Source organism: Emys orbicularis, chromosome 1 (assembly GCF_028017835.1).
Source record: "Emys orbicularis isolate rEmyOrb1 chromosome 1, rEmyOrb1.hap1, whole genome shotgun sequence".
Lineage (NCBI taxonomy): Eukaryota > Metazoa > Chordata > Testudines > Emydidae > Emys > Emys orbicularis.
In genome coordinates, this window is record NC_088683.1 from 209,540,890 (window position 1) to 209,561,413 (window position 20,524).

Consider the following 20,524-nt stretch of genomic DNA (forward strand, 5'->3'; position numbering starts at 1 on the left):
TCTACAGTATGTGATCATAGGGGACTTCAGTTTGAGTGGCCTATGCTGGAGGTCTCACCGTGCCAGTACTAAAACACCCTTGAACTTTATAGATGACAATTTCCTAACTCAGAAAGTGTTGCAGCCAGTGTGGGGGAATTCTATATTTGACCATCTCCTAACAGATAGAAAGGAACTGATCACAGAAATAAAAGTTAATGGGAGCTTAGGTACAAGTGATCATGACTTGATCACATCTATATTGTATAAGCTAGTCCAGGCTAGTAATATATATACTTGGTGCTTTAATAGGGCTAATTTCACAAAGCTTAAAAACAATTATGATCCAAATCAGCTGAGAGGAAAAATATAATCAGAAAAATGTGAATGATAATTGGGAAAAATTTAAGAGCACTTCACTAGTTGCCCAAAAAGCCACAATCCCACAACTGAGGATGAAGGCTGTCCTGGTTAAAAAGCAAAACTGGTTGAGGGGAATTAAAGGCAGCTGTAAAAATACATATAAGAAATAGAAGAAAGGGGAAGTTGATAGTAATGAATGTAAACTCAGAAGAAGTTAGGAATTGTAGAAAATTGACAAGAGGAGCCAAGTGACACAAGAAGAAATCTATGGTCAGCAATGTTAAGGACAATAATTAATTTTAAAAAAATACTAGGAACAAAAAGAATCCTTACAATAGTATTGGTCCCTTACTAGTTGAAATGGTAGAATTAATAATAATGTAGAAAACACAGAAGTGTTCAATAAATATTTGTGTTCTGTATGGGGGGGGGGGAAAACAGATGATGCAATTTCATCATATGGTGATGATAATACTCTTCGCATGCCACTATTATCACCGTGGCTACTAAACTCAGACTTTTTAAAATCAGTAGATCCAGATAACTTGCATTCAGGAGTTTTAAAATAGCTGACTGGTAGGTTCACTGGACCATTAATGTTGATTTTCAATAAGTCTAGGAACAGTTGGGAAGTTCTGAAAGACTGGTAGAAAGCTAAGGTTTTGCCAAATTTTAAAAGGGAAAAAGGGATGACCGAGGTAATTATCGGCCAGTCAGCCTGACATCAGTCCTGGGCAAGACAATGTAGCGACTGATATAGGACTCGATTAATAGGGAAATAAAAGAAGGTAGTGTAATTAATGCAAATCAACAGGATTTATGGAAAATAGAGCCTGCCAAACTAACATATATTTTGATGAGATTACAAGTTTGGATGATAAAGGTAATAGTGTTGATGTAAAATACTTAGGCTTCTGTAAGACATTTGACTTGGTTGCTGCATGAGACTTTGATTAAAAAACTAGAATGATATAAACTTAGCATGACCCACATTACATGGATTAAAAATGACTAACTCCTAGGTCTCAAAATGTAACTGTAAATGGGGAAACAACACTGTGACATTTCCCAGGGTACAATCTGGATTGTGGAATCTTTTATAACTTTATATATAATGCTGCCGTACATATTTTACCAGGACAATAATGTTCAGCAGATTGAGAGTTATCAAATGAAACCTCACAAGGCATACTTTGTACAAAATTTATCATAGTATTGTAAAAAGGATGAACATAGGGTGTGTTTGAGTGTGTGTGTTTACTGTGGGACACTTCAGGGATTGGTTCTTGGCCCTATGTTATTTAACATCTTTATCAATGACCTAAAAGAAAACATAAAATAAATGATAATGTTTGCAGATGACATAAATTGGGGGAGCGGTAAATAATGAAAAGAACAGGTCACTAATTCAGAATGATCTCGATTGCTTGGTAAACTGGGCACAAGCAAGCATTATACATTATACATGTAAAGGTATATACATCTGGGAACAAAGAGCGCAGGCCATACTGACAGGATGAGGGGCTCTATCCTGGGAAGCAGTGCTTTGAAAAAAAAATTGGGGATGGGGGTGGATAATCAGCTGAAAATGAGCTCCCAATGTGATGTTGTGTCCAAAAAAAGCTCATGCAATCCTGCGATGAAGAAACAGGGACATTTCGAGTAGGAGTAGAGAGGTTATTTTACCTCTGCATTTGGCACTAGTGTGACTGTTGCTGGAATACCGTGTCCAGTTCTGGTGTCCACAGTTCCAGAAGGATGTTGATAAATTGGAGAGGGGTCAGAGAAGAGCCATGAGAATGATTAAAGGATTAGAAAACTTGCCATATAGTGATTGAGCTCCTTGAGTCTCTCTATTTAGCTTAACAAAGAAAAGGTTCAGGGGTGACTTGATTATAATCTGTAGGTACCTACATGGGCTCTTCAGTCTAGCAGAGAAAGGTATAATGTGACTGGAAATTGAAGCTAGACAAATTCAGGCTGGAAATAAGGTGTAGATTTTTCACCGTGAGAGTGTTAATCTTTGGAACAATTTACCAAGGTTTGTGGGGGATTCTCCATCACTGCCAATTTTTAAATCAAGACTGGATGATTTTCTAAAAGATCTGCTCCAGGAATTATCTTGGGGAAGTTCTGTGGCCTGTATTATACAGAAGATCAGACTAGATGATCACAATGGCCTTAGAATCTATTAATTTGATACAATCCTCCTACTCCCAAATTAGCCATATTGAAGCATTCAAAATTATGAATGGAGATTAATTTTAAAGTCTCATTATTTTCAAGCCAATGATCTTGGGGTTCTTTTAGTTTGTCTTCTGGTCTTTGAGATTCACATTTTCAAATTTGTCTCCACAACTTTGAAAGCTAAAAACAGACCTTAAAAACAAACAAACAAACAAAAAAAACACAGAGTCTCACATCATCAACTGGTTCCAGGTGCTGGGACTTTAAGGAAAATACAAGATATTGTGAGACTAATAATAAGACTCACATAGGTTGGCAATGTTACTGGTGCTTTTGTTCTTATAAAACGTTCCATGGAAGAACGTTGTGGCAAACCCAGGACAAACAGCTACAAAGGGGGTAGTAACCAGTCCCAGGGGGTTAAAAAGGCCTCTCCCAAGCCACTGAAGAGAGAGAACCATGGGGAAATAAGGTTCAGCTGGGCAAGGGGTTACTAGGGAACTAATTAGGTTCAGCTGGCTCTAACTGCTTGGGACCTTTTTAAACCCTCCCCGGCGTGGAAGGAGGGGGGAAGAGAGAGTGAGAGAACCAGGGAAGCTGCCAGTAAGTTAGGAGCAGCAAGGCTCTGAACCCTTCCTGCAAGGAAGGCTGCACTCTGTCCCCAGAAGGGAAGATAAACAAGCACAAGGGACTGACTGAGGGAAGGAATAGCCAGACCCTGTGCTACCTGCAAGGATTTGCCTTGCCCAAGCCTGTGTCTCCAAGGCTAAAAAGGACTGAGCCTGCTGAGGAGAAGAAGGTACTTTGCCACAACGTGCATTGATCCTTTAGACTGGTTGGTGCCTGCAGCACTCACTCCAGCCAGCATTTTACAGACCGGGAGCACTGGAAGGAAATGGGTGACTAAATACTAGTTATGACTAAGAACACGTGAATCAATCTGGCTAAAAAATGGATGTTCTGAACTCCTTCCCAATGCTTGCACTGAACCTGCAGCTAGTTTGGAGATTAAAAAAAAAAAGTTTTAAAAATGTTAGTGTTTTTACAATTTGGGTTTGCCAGCCTTGGGAGTGTCTCTGTAAGCAAATCCTTATTTGCCTTGTGAATTAAGGGACAAGGAGCACAAGTCACTTGTCTATAAAGAAGAGATTAACTGAAGAAGTATGAAAGGAGATTAACACACTTCCCAACAAGCAGCTCTCATAACAAGGGTCACTGGAGACAAGCTTGGCACTAGGAAGGGGGTATAACTTTTCTTTGTCACTTAAAATTTTGGGAGAGAGTGTTTGATTTCCTCATTCCTAACCCTAACCATTCTTGACTGCAGTTAGTTGCTCCATTGCTCCTCCACCTCCACTCCCTGCCCCAGTACCTGTCCCTACATCCAGCAAGGAGCACATTTGCTGGATATTATTGCTAAAGCAGTCAGTACTAGAATAATACGCTCTTGTTATGATTAGGCTTCATAACAGGTAGGGGAGTTCACATTTCTATTAGAGGCATTGTCTCAGTCTGTCTGTCTGAGTCTGCAGACATTATGGTATCGGTTACACTTGAGTCCTGTTTTTGAAGGCTATCTTCCCAGCCATGAGGGCTAGAAACTTATTTTGTTTTAAATGTAAACTTAAATTCTGGGACACAATTATGCAGTACTTTGAACATAATCTGAAATCAGGACGTTACTTACCTGGCTAAATAATCACATTCTATACTGGCCTTTGACATTAACTAATCAAACATTTAAAGAGGTGGCTGAGAAATCTTACTTTTCCTGCTGCCAAAAGCCCAAACCCACCTCCCGCATGTGGCAAAAGCTCCACTTGGTCTCTGCTCAACTAGTAAAAAAAATCCAGGTCTGCCTCTGTGATGCAGTTACTCGTTTTCAACACAAAAAGTCTGCAGCACATTGAAAATTGAAGCAGTTGTGCAAGCACAAAATGTACTGAATTTAATATCTAAATTAACAACACAGGACATACTGGACGAAGAGGCAGCAAGGTGGACAACTATGCAATTTGTGTCTAGCATGCTGCACAGGACACGTCACCTTGGCTGATGCGTATGAAGTGCTTTGCAGATTTTAGTTTATGGCTATTTAATCACATTGCACTGATAACTCTTCAAATGGAAGAAAACGTCCCTGCTCTGTGAAGAAACCTTCATACATTAGACTGAATGAAGAGATAAAGGAGTTGGCACAGTAGACAGATTTTCATACTAATTTGTCCATTCAATCTTTTGCAGCACTCAAAGAAAATTCAAATCTTTTGTGTAATTTAAAAGTGAGTGAATAGAAAATGTTTCTCTTAAAAATCTCACCAAGCTAGACAATAGAAGGTTAGGTTTCGAAATAGGATTATCCAGAAATTGTTAACACAGATTCTCAATGAACCCTAATCAAACCTTGGAACGTGGCCCACAAGTCACAGGCTACAGTAAAATCATAGTATTAGATAAGATATACTTACCTGGCCTCAAGGTAGTTGCTGAGTGACTTCCCTAATGCTTTAGCTCGCCTGTTTATATCTGCAGCAGCGAGAGAAAGCCAATCAGCTGAGTTAGAACACTTCATGAAAGATACTGATTGGGTGATCTCATAGCATGTATACCTGCTCAGGTTTAGTATGTGATTCCTCTCAAAATCTTAATGGTCAGGATGTAAATAGAATGTGCAATTTATGTATTGATTCAGTTTTTATTTACTTAGCTTTAGTTTTAAAAATTCACTAGGCACATGTACATTAAGGCCTCCATTCAGCAAGCTCTTAAGTACATGCTTAAACCCACCCCAATGCAACAAAGTACTTAAGCATGTGCTTAACTTTAAAGATTAGCATGTGCTTAGGGGCCTTGCTGAGTCAGAAACTTAGACCATAACAGAAGGGTAAGAAACACTTTGGTGCACCCCATTGTACGAATATCCTTCATGCTTTTAGGGCACCCTACAATCAAACACACTTTCAGGGCTTGATTCTGCAGCACTTACTCACATTGAGTAGCACCAACTCCCTTGAGGGTAACAGAATCACAACCTTAGGTACAATGCAAAGTCACGGTATCATGGGAGAACAGTTCCAGTTTTACGTGACTAGCCGCCTAGCATATCTGATACACTAAGATTGATGAGCTGGTGCTGAAAGAGGTTAGCTGTGGATTTTCCCCCCAGATTCCTATTGCTAGCAGCTTTATTACTAAATCAGGGTTTAGCACCTAAGGATCCTTTGCACCCCTAGCTAAAGGACTCCATAAAGATTCCCAACCTATTACATGCTGGCTGAGATGAACAACTATTAAAAAGCAGGTGTGTGGGAAACTTTGCTGTCGTACATGAACGCAGGTTATAAAAAGCAGCAATGACTATTTGTTTTGGACCCAAACCTTTCCTAGGCAATAAACATAACAGACAGAGGCCCCAGCAGAGGAATGACATTATCTTTGGCCTTTTTGTGATATGTGAAATCTCTGGAAAACATTGCCAGGGATAATCCATAGTGGAACAATCCTGTGAGTTATCTGATGTGACCCAGTCTTCCAGGCCACACATAAAGGTGCTCCAAATAATGTTAGTCCCAGTAAGAATGATGTTCTGTGTACATTCCAGTTAAAGAACAACCCAAGGGGTCCATTCTGGCCTTGATATCTCCCTTCACAAATATACCTTGAACCAATACATGCTTAAATCTAGTCTAGATATGGGATTGACTGAGCGCTGAACATCAACAGTGTGTTTGAGCAGCATGGATCTGCAACCTCCTCACACAGCCAGATCTGCCCTGCGCACTCTTTGCTGAAGACACAGGAATTTTGTATTGGTTTGATGCTGCCTTGCCAATGTGTGCGCTCAGCTGATGGGGAAGTTCAGCCCACACACCTTGTGGGGAACAGAATTTAGCTCTGACACCCCATCATATCTTCATTCCATGCAAACAACTCCCATTAATCTCACCACGAGTATATAACAATAAAAATATAACGTGGTACATGGTTATATAATTCTTATCTTTCATCTGTGCAATGTTCAAGTTGCATTTGCAAATGTTAACAGTGGAAAAAAAACAGATCATATAAGTAAATGGAAGTTGTTTATTACATTTAAATTTTTCACGACTGTTCCCTTCAGAGGCGCATTCAGATTTTGTATTTACATACCAGCTTTTACCCTGAAAGACCTCAGAGTGCTTCCCATTGAAATGAGCCACCTCGGGCAGGAAAGTTGCAGCAAGGTAGACGACCAGACTACAACACGTCATAAGACAGTAGCAGAGAGAAGATGTCACATTTTGGGCAAAGATATCTGGGAAAATTCCTTGCTCTCATGAAAGACATCACAGAATAAGTCATGCCCATGAGCAGCAGATAGGGCTTCTGTTTTTAAAGCATCATCTGAAAGATTCCACATTGATTAATTGAGTACTATGCGATTTACTCTGCCTTTGAAAAGATGAAGCGCTGATCTGGCTCCACTAGTTTGTACCGCTAGGTGCCCAGCTGCTTCGGAATTTCATGACCACAAAGCCAACCTCTCAGCTTGATTCTCTCTTCGATGGGAATCTACAATTCTCATTAGGAAGGATGGGTGCAGCACAAAGGTGAATTCTGGGGAAAACTTGGAGGCAGATCGGTTCAGTGCTTTTTTTTTTTTTTAAACTTATTCCATTGTGGAAGGAGAAAACCACACACATTTCCTTGTGGCTTTTTAAAAAGCAACTGAAGCTACAGTGTGAAGCTTGGTGTGAGTGCAGCCTTCCTCCGGGAGGAGGGAAATCCACCCACACATGAAGAAAAACAGTCTAGCAAAGCTGAAAATGACAGGTCTGAACATTCAAAGCAGAACATTTTTCACTGGGTTTTAAAGGGTGTCTTAAGGTAAAGTTGTTTTGATGTGAGAGCCTAGAGACAAATTCTGTACTGGTTAGCATGACTCCATTGAAGTCAATGGAATTATGCCAGCCAATAGAGGACTTGATCCTTTCACTTTCACATTGTATAAATTATGGGTATTTAAAGGTTGAAACAGCAGTTGGCTATATCAGTGATTTGTATGCTATACAATCCTTATATGAACATAAAGCGTCACTCCATGGCTGAAACCTGAAAAACAACATCTAGCAACAATTATTTTTTCTCATTAAGAAAATAAATTTTTTAAAGTCTTTTTTAAAAACAATAAAATGTTCTTCTCACTAAGGGTCAGATTCCAATACCTCTGCTCATGCTGAGTATATCTGATTTTATGTTTAATCCAACTGAAGTCAGTGGTATCACTTACAAAGTAAGCTACTGCTCAACATGAGTGAGGATATCAACGTCGAGTCCTAATCTTTATGGTATTACAGACAGAAATTGAATGAGTACAACAACTGAATGCAACAATCTCTTAGTTACCACAATGTGGGGCTCAATAGGGCCCATATTTTTCAAAAGATTTTAGTATTTGTTTGTATCACCTGCACATTAATTTTAAAGTACAATACTTCTTCCCATCTGTTCCTTCATTGCTGGTGCCCTTAGAGATGTCCAGTTTTGTGTTACCTCAGAGTTTGGCAGAGGAAAGAAGACTATGGCTCAGTGTGGTCAAGGAGCTGTGGTGTCTTGTTACCTGGCAAAATTATAATACAAGCCATGGGATAAACTGCGCTTCTTTATATTTTTCCCAGTAAACTGTTCATGTCTTCTACGAGAACGATCCAGTGCTGCGCAGTTCTAAAACACGGAGGATGTCTCTGTTTTCCTTGAGCCATTACCCACAGGTAAAACACATTCTTCTTCACCAAGCCCCCCACTGCAACTGGTAAATACTTCACCTTGGTCATGGCACATGGCATTGCACACTCCTTACTTTCAGACATTCCTAAGGGGGTTGCCCAAAAGGAGGTGGGGAAGGGGAACTCAGTCCTTTTTGTTCCAGATCCCCTGCACTCCTTGATTTGAAACAGGATGTAACTATGGGGCTCCCATAGCCCGCCTGAGTGCCCTAACAATTAGGCACTCTCTTGGAGTGGTTCCGTTTTTGTGAACTAAATATTCATTGGCCCAGGGACCAGAACCCACATCCCCAACCTTCCAGGTGAGTGCCCAAATCACTGAGCTACAAAGTCAATCTCTCTTGCTCTGGCCCAATGAATTAGGACACTCATCTGGGATATGAAAACTCCACATTCTAGTCCCTGCTCTAAATAAGGCAGAGCGAAGAACTGAAACCAGATCTCCCATATCCCACAAGTGCCCTGATGAGCAGGCGATTAAGCGCATGCACATACACAAGTTGCTCTCGGCTGTATGTTGTGCGAGACCTGATCAGTTGGCATGCTCTGAGCACAGCTACCAGATCAGGCCCTGCCAGCGAGACAGGTGGGTGGACATCTAGGGGCTTAGGTGTCAGCTAGGGCACCTAGCAGCTTGGCAGGGTCTAGACTTAAGCAGTTTTGCACATGCTCACCTGCGTGAGCTAAGGTGCTATGGGGACTTTACTGGCAGAGATCTAGGCAACTAGGGAATTTAAGCACCTACAAGTTTAGATGGTAACTGAGGAGGAGCTGTGAAGATCTCAGTGGTGCCTAAATGTTGAACTTTGGCACCCAAGTCCCTCTATGGATCTAGCTCTTGGTGCTGCCTGTGTTTAAGCAATTAGCTTGTCCGTCTCTGCATTACTAAATCTAAACAATTCTATCCTAGTGTCCTCAGGGGATTTTAGTGTCATGGATGTAAGTAGAGTCTGAATGAGCACTCCCCTGACATCTAGTGGTGAGCTGTGGAAAAGGACTTCAGGAGTTGATCTTATTTGCATGGGCACACCCATCCTGTGTAGGTACTCAGCATAATGGGATTGCTTGCCCAAATGATCACGTGTGGCTGGGGCTGGATCCCCAGTTTCCTTGTTATTGGGGCAGAAGTAATAAAGAGTTGTTATCCTTGTTGTGTGAATCGAGGGCAGCAGAACTGTACCCGGCATACCCCAGTGGAGGGACTCACCCTCAGCTGAATGGCACTTACTAGGCAGGGGCCATGGGTTCCAAAGCCCAATGAGTTGAGAGAAGGTGGCCTCTGTTTAAGGGTTTTAGACAACATGAGACCCTTTTGAGAGTCTTGCTATACACTGCAGAGCTGAAATCACAGATACCTAGGTCTAAGTATTAGACCTACTTTGCGACAGTGTTTTTGGTGCAAGAGACTGCCCAGTGTGCACCACCAGTGAAGCTCCCTCCCCCCACTAACAGCGAAGATCACTGAGAGCTGAAATCACTCAGAGCTGTGTTAAGTGGTGGGCGTTGAAGACATCTTGGTGAGCAGCCAGCCAGCTGGCTGGTGGAGACATGGCCAGCAAGGCGGCTGGTGGGGCGGTGAGCGAGTGCCCGAGCAGTGGAGTGTGTAAGGTGCCTCCTTACCCACCCCCTTCCACCCAGGGTGGGAGGTGAATGCTGCAGATGAACCTCTGGAGTCTGGGGCTGCACTGACCAAGGACAGCAACTGTGAGTGGGGTGCAGAGAAGGGACGGGCATGTTAAAGGGACTTTTGGGTTGCTGGACTTAAGAACCTGAGGGGAAAAGGACACAGCCCAACTTACTTGGGGGTGGGTCTTTTGCTCAGGGTTTATGTTTATGAACCTAGTTGCGGTGTTTTCCCAAATTAATGCTGAGTTATTCCCCTCATTTTATTAAAAGTTTTTGCTACACTCAGACTCCACTTGGGAGAGGGGAATTATTGCCTCTTAGAGGCACCCAGGGGGTGGTGTGTAATTGTCCCACGTCACTGGGCGGGGCTTGAGCCTGTTTTGCATTGTGTTATTGAAAAGGAACCCCTAGGTACTGAACCCGGCCCTTGTTGCTGCCAACTCTGACTGGCAGAAGGGTTACATGTTGTTTATTCACTAACAGGACTGAGTTTCTTATGTAATTATTGCCTTTAAAACTAGCCCTCACTTGCGCTCGTTTAACTAGGGGCAGAAAGAATGGTCACTTACCTCACCTGGTGACTCTTCGAGATGTTTTGTCCAGGTGGAGCATGCTTGTGTACACCTGTGCCCCAGGCCTGCGAGATCAGAATCTGTGACCATTGGACTGTGCCTGTGTCCTACATGTCCTTGTGTCCCCCAAATTGAGGGCAGCAGCGCCGACTGCCTCATTTTTCTCGCTGATTCCAGCATTGCCAAACCCACAGGTTCAAAAATCCTGAGTTAGACCCCAAAAATCCTGAGTTGTTTTAAAAAGACAATATTGTGGATTTTTTTTGGGGGGGTCTGCCTTTATTTTTGAGCTGCTCCTGCCCATCCCCAGCGTGTCTGTGTGCGACTGTCAGCTTTTGCCACCCAGATGTGACAGAAACAGGCACCTCCACCAGCAACAGGACTTTTTTTTTCTAAAAGGGAATTTGCTTATGAAAGGTCGTTTTGTGGACCAAAGTCCTCTATCTACAGAAGGGGTTCAGCAGAGATTATACCACACAAGCGTCCTCAGGGTGAGCACCTCTAGGGATGAGGAGGGTTCAATCAATCATTTATCAACCCCAGACGTACCTGCCTGTTTTGCAAAGATAGGCTTCCTCCCTTCCACCATGTCTCCCATCGGTTTCACTTCCTCTTACCAAAAGGGATCCCTGTTTCTGACCAGTCACCCACAGCAGCTGCCTTTAGAACCAAAGGGTACCCTTGAGTCCTTCGCTCTAGCTGCACAGTGCTTCAAGAAGCAAACGTACAAAAGGATTTGGGGGCATTTTTGGAACTGCTGCACACAAGTGAGCAGAAATAGGAAACCCTTTTTGGAGTGGGGTGAGGAAGCAAGTGGATAGAAACTGCAGGCTGAACAAGAGTTTGGGAATGAACTGAAGGGAGTGATCAGAGACACTCTTTTGCTGCTCCACTGGAAGTGGCACTGTAGGCAGACAGCTTTAGCCTATGGCTAAGACTGCCCTATTCCCCATGCCCAGTTAGCCATTGGCCTCTCTGTTGTGGCCACCACTAACGCTGCATCATTGCAATAGTAGGTTTGCAAGCAAAACCTGTCCATAGATATTGGACTGAAATGATCAGAATTCATTTTCTATATGCTACCAAACATATTTGATGGAAGTTATTTGCAATCGCTACCTAGGTGGGCTATATTTCAACCAGTAATCTAGGAAGTATGCAGGGGATCTTCATGTTTTATTACCCATCCACTGAGCAATCCAGGACCTCCTGTCCAAGAATGACTTTTAGACTGGGTCACTGATCAACACCTCAAAAGACTAACTTAAAAAAAACATTGTCACAAAATGTTAGAGCAGATGTTACACTGTGACTTCTATTATAAGTGGGCTATAGTCACTCCTTTCCTGCAAAGTTCTCCCCTTGGGCTGAAACATTCCAAAAAGAAAGGGGGGGGGAAAATAGAACACGATCTAATCTTCTGATTGATACCAAAAATGGAGTTTTGAAGGAAAAATCTGTCCAGCTATTACTGATGGAGGCTGGGGGGGCATTCCGCATATAATTTCTCTGCTTTAAAAATTTTTAGATCTATGTGCATGAAGATCTTCAAGACTTGAGCTTTCAAACTTCACATATAGCTAGTCCACAGTGAAGAGCTATTGCCGTGCAAATTACAACAATTTTTTCTAGGAGATTAAATATTTACTTTCGTGCATGGCAAAACAAACCATTTCTACTCTGGTTTAAGATGAGCAATTAACTGAGACACTACATAACTGTGCAACACACACAAACAAGTAGTTTCATAACAATGCAGATAGCATTTCCCCTCTTCCCTGGCAGCTTATTTTTAAAAAAAAGAAAACATTAAAAACTAAAGTTTTGTTAATGCACCATTAACATTGTGAGTTTACTGTACAACCAAAAAAGACACCAAGTTCTCATAGCAATGCTAACTGATCCGTACTGTTCCTATTTATTCATGCATGCAAATATCAGTCCAATTAGTAATCAATACTGGCTTGCAATGTGGATAAGTAAACGTTGCAGTAAACACCTTAGCATTTGCCTTTTCTGTGTGTCAGTTTTGCACCTTTACTGTTGCATGTGTTCAGTTATGAAACTTAGGGCAGACAAAACATGGCTCCCTGCCAGGATCCTCACATATCCCCAGTTCCTTCCAGAGAGATGAAAAAGGGCAGATGATGTTACAGCCAACCAATTGGAACTGGGTGGTGCCTTGTGACTGATGGAAATTTCCCACAACAGGTCTATAGTCAAAGGTACTTTCAACTTGGATGGCCAACAGCAAAATTAAAAATAAACCCAACCATTTTAAATCACCCAAGTTGCTTTTATTGAACTCTTTATAATGTACATTGAACTTTTGTGCAATAAATACAGCACATTGTATTGAATGATTTTTTCCCTTTAAAACATAAAAGGCTTCCCTTAATCACTGTAGAGTGGCTTAAATGTTGACATTAAACAGTAAGAAAGTGTTGAATGAAGTCTGCAACGGCTAATGCCATTTAAACCAGTGTGTATTACTTGCTGCATGAAGCTCAGTACGGCAATCTATAGGTTAAGACAGCACCCAGTGGTGAACTGTGTGAATTAGATTAAGTTTGTTAAACAGGAGCAATTGAATTACCTGGAATACTAGAGAGACAAGGTGAGAGAGGTAGTGTCTTTTATTGGACCAGAAGCTTTCAAGCTACATGAAGGTCTGTGTGGCTCAAAAGCTTGTCTCTCTCACCAACAGAAGTTAGTCCAATACAAGATATTACCTCACCACCTTGTCTATCTAATATCCTGGGACCAACATGGCTGCAACTATACTACATACATGGAGTTCTGGAGTCAGCCACAGATATGGCATGAGTGGAAAGAAGGACTTTAAAGTTCTCTCTAAATCCTTATCTGACATGTGTGAAGTTACTAGGAAACCTTGCAAAGATGAGTTACACAGATTTAGTTGAAAAATTGCCTTCATATAAGAAAACTCTAATGTTTTTACAGAGTCACTAGTAAACCTAAAGGGTTGAAGTTTAAAGAGAAAGACATACAAATGCAATGCAACATTTCAACAAATATCCCTGTGCAAAGTAATTTTAAGTAAGGTGGCCAGCATGTTTACAATAAGCTAAATAATATGGAGAGCGCAGAAACACAAACACACACACACACACACACACACACACACACAAGTAAAAATAGTTCTATTCAAGCTTTGGACAGAAGACTTGAGTTTAATACACACACTTCCCCACCAGCCTTATTTGGTCTTCACAGCACAGTAAATACAGAGATTTTTAGGCAATCCTGACCCACAGTTTGAGAACCGCTGCCATAGAGTACACAGGGAGCTTTGAACAGACCACTGCATTTGATGACTTTTTGTCCAAGTCATTTCAGGACTGGGACGATTCTGTCAGATGCAACTGTCTATTAGAGTCCCTCCCACTGGTAGTGTGGGGGGGGGGGGAGGGAGGCGTGTATTTCATTGCAGCACTGTATTAATTACTTTTGTCTAGATTTCTCTTTCTAGCTCTGTTCTGCCTCTTTCTCTGTATTCTCCGAGTTCCTGACAGTGATGGTTCCACTGATTTATTTACTTAGAGAATTACTTAAATCAGTCCAGGACCAAGAGGAAGGGAGCATTTCTTTAATGCTATCTAAACTACAGCTTGCAGCTGCTCACTGGCTCCAAGCAACAGGGAGAGTTTTTAAGTCTTTCAGACACTTTGTGTAACTTTTGTTATAACAGGTTTCAGAGTAGCAGCCGTGTTAGTCTGTGTCCGCAAAAAGAACAGGAGTACTTGTGGCATCTTAGAAACTAACAAATTTATTTGAGCAAAAGCTTATGCTCAAATAAATTTGTTAGTCTCTAAGGTGCCACGAGTACTCCTGTTCTTTTTGTTATAACAGTAACTTGAAGGGACTTCTGGTGTTGAGGTAATCATACCCTAGGTTGAACAAGTTTAGAGGCCAAAGGCAGAAGCATTTCGTAGCCATGGACATGACATTAAAGAGTTAACATGAAGCAGCCTGAAGTTGTTATGATGAAATTTTTTAATATTCAACTTTTAAGAGTAAAGAGAAGAAGCTACAAAATAGAGACTGTCACACTACAGAAGGTAAAGAAACTTCCAAAGCCAGTCTTAACTCTCACCTCTCATCACACATTCATTTCCCTCCTCTCCACACCAGCAAGGCTGCTGTCCCCAGAATAACATACTTTTGTTTACAGTTTGTGTTGAAAACTGAATTGGGAGGGAGGGGCTGCAGATTTTCAAATTGTAAAGCAAATGTGACAGCATTTGTGGGGCTAAGGAAGGAGGGAAATGAAAATACAGATGGGTGAGGTTTTTTATATTGTGTGTGTGTGTAATATATATATATATAACATTTTTATATATATATAAAAATAAAATTCCTCTTTTAGTTGATTGACAGCTGCAGATTCTTGGAAGTTTTTGTCTGGCTTTTTGTGTAAACTGTGGAATTTTTCTGCTTCAGCTAAAGGGAGTGAGAAGCCGAGACAGCATCTCTGTGCTGGCAGAGAGGTTTATTGTGGCAAATAACCTATCAGAGGAGGATCACAGCAGTCATAATAGAGATAGGAAATCGATTCCCCCCCCCCCCCATCACTGTAGAGTTATTATGTAAACCACTGCAGAGTGGCTGAGAGCTACTATTAGCCAGAGTACAAGGTTAGGTGGACTGAACAGTTTGAGAAAGGGCAACACTAAACTAAACTAATGCAAGTCAGACACAAATGAGACTCCAGAAACCTGTGTAGCTAAAAGAAATCCATAGTTACACCTAGCTAACTGCACAGCATCCCCTCCACTCTGACTGGCTCAGACAATGCCATTGCAGTGGGTCACTGGTAAGTTTGGTCTCAGTGTATTCAGTACACTCATTAAATATTATGGGCCAAATTCTGCCCTCTCATACCTATGCAGCCCTATTGCCTGTAGTCCAGTTATATACGTCTAACGAAGGGTGGGATTTTGTCCTAGATGTGTTTATGTTTTGTTATACATCGCAGAAGCTCGTGTTTCTTCCCTGCAGTGACATCTAGAGTTCAGAAGCACTTGAGGAGACAGGGGGCTGCGATGAAAGGATCTTACAGGGCCTCCCCTTGCTCCTGATTGGAGAGAATTACATTATATGACCTAAATGTAGGCATAAGAATTTCAGTTAGAGGTAGGAGGTCAGTCTTAGATAAAAGTTTTCAGGGGAAATGTGCTGCCTTCTTGTTGTGCATGAAACACGCCATAACCGGTAAGAATTCGCTCTTTAGAGAGCTTGATCTGATTTTGATTTGTTGTTTACGCATGTGGTTATTCAGCCAGGTAAAAATAAATGATATAAGCTGTGTCTTCACTAAGAAAAAGGTGTGTCTTTTACAGTAAGACGACTCTCTTGTGTTAGCTACCTTACTGCAATATTTCAGTCGAGACAAGGCAAGTGATAGCTCGGACTCAAAACAGCTGCTGGAGGTAAACCCTATAGCTGGAGTCCAGGATTTACCTCAACCCTGTTTCAAGTTAACGATCTCACTGTGAAAAGATACACAAATGTTTTACTAGGGAAGGCATACCCATATTGTCACCAAATCCAGTGTCTTGGACTTATTCTATGTCAATGAGCAACACACACAGTCTCATAGGCAGTCTTCCTAGATTGCTCTCGCCTCAGCTTGGCTGTGGCTGTTCAGTTTATTACCTTCAATTACGTGTTAACAGTGTTTTAGACTTTAAGCACAATCAGTACGGTCTAACATTTGTTTTTTATATAAATTCTATGCAGATCAACCAATTACAGGAGATTGAGAGCTAACAATCCCGAAAAGCTCTGCAACGTTTAGATGTGCTGTTACATCACAGCAGTCAGGATGATCCCAACTGTGTTGTTTTTAACATTCTAAAAATAAAAACAGGAGACAGAACATTCTAGCAAAGGGAGGGAGAGAGAGAGAGAGAGACCTGATTCTTTCTAGAGACTGCAAAATGCCACGGAAGATGTTGCAAACAGAGTGGTCCTTGAACTTAGGTGGCCCTTCTTTCCCACTCCCGTGCAGTCACAAAGTTAAGCAAGTCAATGGCTGTAACAACGCCAAACACCATCTGTCTCTTACTGGAGGAGCCGTCACTGTGATCTACAGAAAAAACACAAGAAGATTTTTCCTACCTTTGCAGGCTCAAACCAAATACACACTCAATTTTTATACTACTGCTTTCTAAAACTAGAAGCAAACTATGACTCCAAAATACCAGAGGCCCGCAGGTATGGTTAAGAAGCCAACCTACCCAACCGATTGTACATTCAGATGGAGGTGAGCTGCCATTCTTATTGACAGCACTCTAGGAATTACTGAAATGAAACCCTTTGCTAAATTTACTCAGAGGTTGCAAAGGAAACTAAATAGTCATGGGAAGAGAGGTAAATTTCTGTCATGGATTAGGAACTAGCTGAGAGATAAAAGTTTGGAATAAATTGTGTTTTCAACATGGAAGATGTTAGCAGTGTAAGTGCCTCACATTGCTGTACTAGGAGACTTAGTACTTAGCATTATTTGAATGATCTGGAAATGGGGTGAGCAGTGAAGAGGCAACATTTGCAAAAGACAATAGTTTAGGTTAGTGAAGTCTAGAGGGGCTTGTAAGTCACTTCAGAGGGACCTAACAAAACAAACAAATGGGTAACACACCAACAGGTGAAATTCTGTATAGAAAAATGCAAGGTAATGCACAATGGAAAGAACAATTTGAATGACTGATGCTATGCGGTGTTCTACACAACTTTAAGCACCCACAAAAAAAGCTAGACGTCAATCATTTTCTCAATGCAAAGTGGTGCATTGTCACAATGCTCATAGATTCTTAGACTATAAAGCCAGAAGGGACCATTGTGATCATGTAGTCCAGGGATCGGCAACCTTTCAGAAGTGGTGTGCCAAGTCTTCATTTATTCACTCTGATTTAAGCTTTATCGTGCCAGTAATACATTTGAACGTTTTTAGAAGGTCTCTTTCTATAAGTCTATAATATATAACTAAACTATTGTATGTAAAGTAAATAAAGGTTTTTAAAATATTTAAGAAGCTTCATTTAATTAAATTAAAATGCAGGAGTTCCCCGGACCGGTGGCCAGGACCTGGGCAGTGTGAGTGCCACTGAAAATCAGCTCGCCTTTGGCACGCGTGACATAGGTTGCCTACCCCTGATGTAGTCTAACCTCCTGAATAACACAGGCCACAGGACTTCCTTGAATTAATTCCTGTTTGAACTAGAGCAATGTTCTAGGAAAACATCCACTCTTGATTTAAGAATTTCCAGTGATGTGAATTCTACCACAACTCTTGGTAAGTTTGTCCAACAGTTAATTACCCTCTCTGTTATAAATGTGCACTTTTTTTCTAGTCTGAATTTGTCTAGCTTCAACTTCCAACTACTGGAACTTGTTATACCTTTGTCTACTAGTTGGAAGAACCCTCTTATCTAATTTCTGTTCCCCATGTGGATACTTATAGATTGTGATCAAGTCACCCCTTAACTTACTCTTTCTTAAGCTAAGAAGACTGAGCTTCTTGAGTCTCGCTATAAAGAATGTTTCTAATCATTTCACTATTCTCGTGGTCCAGTGTTAGTAATGGGCTTATACAGGAATACCTACATGGGTAAGGTGGTTGAGGCCTTTGGTTTACCCAACTCTTACCACACAATATCTAATGCCTCATACATAACAGCTCACGGTGTCATTTGGTACTATTTATATTTTATATATACATATACATATACATACATACACACACACACACACCCTATACACTACCTTTTACAAGGAATGTTATGTTATACTCACACTGAATCTGTTCATGTACAACTAGAGCAAAGTGGTCTATTTCCAGGATATGAGAAAGTTTCCCCAAGCTGTCTTTCAGATGAATCTAAAGAGAGAAAGTTACCAAACTTAAAAGCAAAGTGTCCTGTAATAACATAAAAGTTCAACAGCCCCCGCCCCTACCATCCTAGAGACCGTTAAAATTATAATAAATTAGCACTTGTATAGCGTTGTTCATGTTCAAAGTGCTGTACAGTACAACTACTAAATGAATCCACGTCCCACTGAGTTCTTGGGGTTTGTTAAGGGCTGTGGTTTTTGGGAAAAAAAGCTGGACAAAAAGAAAAGAAGAAAAGAAAAAAATTAAGGGGAAGTAGCACCTGAAATTTTCATTTTGACACACGTACACAAAAAATAGAGACAGGAGAGATTTAAAAAAAAAAAACTAAGATAAAAATCAGTGTTCCATGTGTCTAATGAAAGAATGTTGCTATGTAAACATAAGAATATACTCACCTGTACAACTCCGGAGGGAATGGACGTGAGGGGGTGGGAAATCAGACTGCAAGTTGATTTGGAAAAAGGATGTTTTGGGGAGGGTAGCAGTGAGAAAAGCCATAAAAAAAAACCAAAAAACAGAAAAAAAACCAAACCCGAGCTAACATATTACTCAGAAGCAACAAAGAACTCAGAATCAAGAATTTAATGAACCTGCTTAAACTATTGTAAGGTTTTTCTTTAGCAACACAGAATATTAAAGCACTAAAGACCAGATTTTTGAAAGGTATTTAGCCACCTAATTCCCATGGGAGTTAAGTGCCCAATACATTTAAAAATTTGGCCCTACAGGCTGATCTCATTTGCTGGGTATTTAAAAGAAAGCACAAAATTGCATTCTATGAACAATCATGATACCAAAACATCTATGTGCTCCCATCAATTTGAAGACAAATCTGGTATATTAGCTGGGTGATTTTCCATCCAAAAAGTAATACAGGCTATCAGCTGTACCCTTTTAAGGACACTTCTGTGAAGTTACACCACAGATGAACTTGCCTTGTATAGAGTACAGCCTTTATCCTGCAAGGAGCTCAGTGTTGGACTGGGATATAAATCCTCTCCTGTAAGTAATATGGCCAGAACGGGAAAATGGAGCTTGGGCTCCTATACTGTGAACTAGAGGAGACTTAAAAAAAGCAAAACATGGTGTAAAAGGTGGGGGGGGGGGGGGGAAGAGGAGAGAAACAGGACAGACTGACTCCACAAAGTCTTTATTTACTGTACTTTTTGTGTGTGTGCGTGCGTGTAAATTGACAACAGCCCAGATCCTCAAAGATATTTAGGCTCCTAAATTTGCACTGAAAATCAATAGGAGTTAGGTGCCCAAATACCTTTGAGGATCCAGGCTATCATTTACATAAAAAAAAAAAAATGCGGAGACCAAAAGAACTCCACCCAAGCTATTATGGGAGAGGACAACTGAATTAAGACCTGGAAAAGGCTGGTCAGATCTTTGAGTTCCTTTTTCTGCACATACAGGACAGAGTCTGCCAACAAAGGGTGTATCAGATACTACGTGGGTTCTACCCCAAGGAAAGATAACCACACCTGTTATCACTGTACTGAGATTGGCCCAAGGGATTAAAGGAATTATATTGCACTTCATCTATGCAACCAGTGTGGGACTTTTGGATGTGGATCAAGAGCAGGATACGACTCTGAGGGATTATCTACATGGAAAGTTACTGTGCCGCAAGCCAGGGCTTGACTCAGTAAGGCTCGAGGCAGACTGTGTGTCTTCCACCTTCACGTGGGTTCGAGTTTTCCTTTCTTTATGACATATATTTTATCTGCAGCACACTGACTTTAAACATTGCAGTTTAACACACAGACTTTCCCAAGTCTAACTGCAATCATTTAAAGCTAAATCTATATAAATCACCTACTTTTTCTTAGTCCCTGGCTTTGCACATAGATTGGTAAACACTGATGTGTGTCACAAATACATATATATGCAATGACTGTTAAAGCAACAGCAAGCTAGGACGAGCCACCACTAGAGTGTACAATTTGCAACTACAATGCAGGCTTCAATTTAAAAGTATTTGTTATTCATAATGGAAATCCTGGGAAACTTTCAGAATTTGGTTTTGTTTATTCCCCACCATTATCTTTTAAAATACACCTTCAAGACTCCCTAAGACTGGAAGGGTTAGATGTGATGGCATGCGTTTT

At 41.1% G+C, this 20,524-nt stretch overlaps 1 protein-coding gene across 1 annotated transcript in view; it reads right to left on the reverse strand.

Annotated features, from left to right (window-relative positions):
* Positions 1–16,494: 16,494 nt before the first annotated feature.
* Positions 16,495–20,524, reverse strand: part of LOC135881752 (cystathionine beta-synthase-like) — a 47,578-nt gene continuing 43,548 nt past the window's right edge. The window contains 2 exon segments of the mRNA XM_065408451.1: positions 16,495–16,604; positions 18,311–18,395. Of these exon segments, the coding sequence (XP_065264523.1) occupies positions 16,495–16,604; positions 18,311–18,395 (195 nt within the window).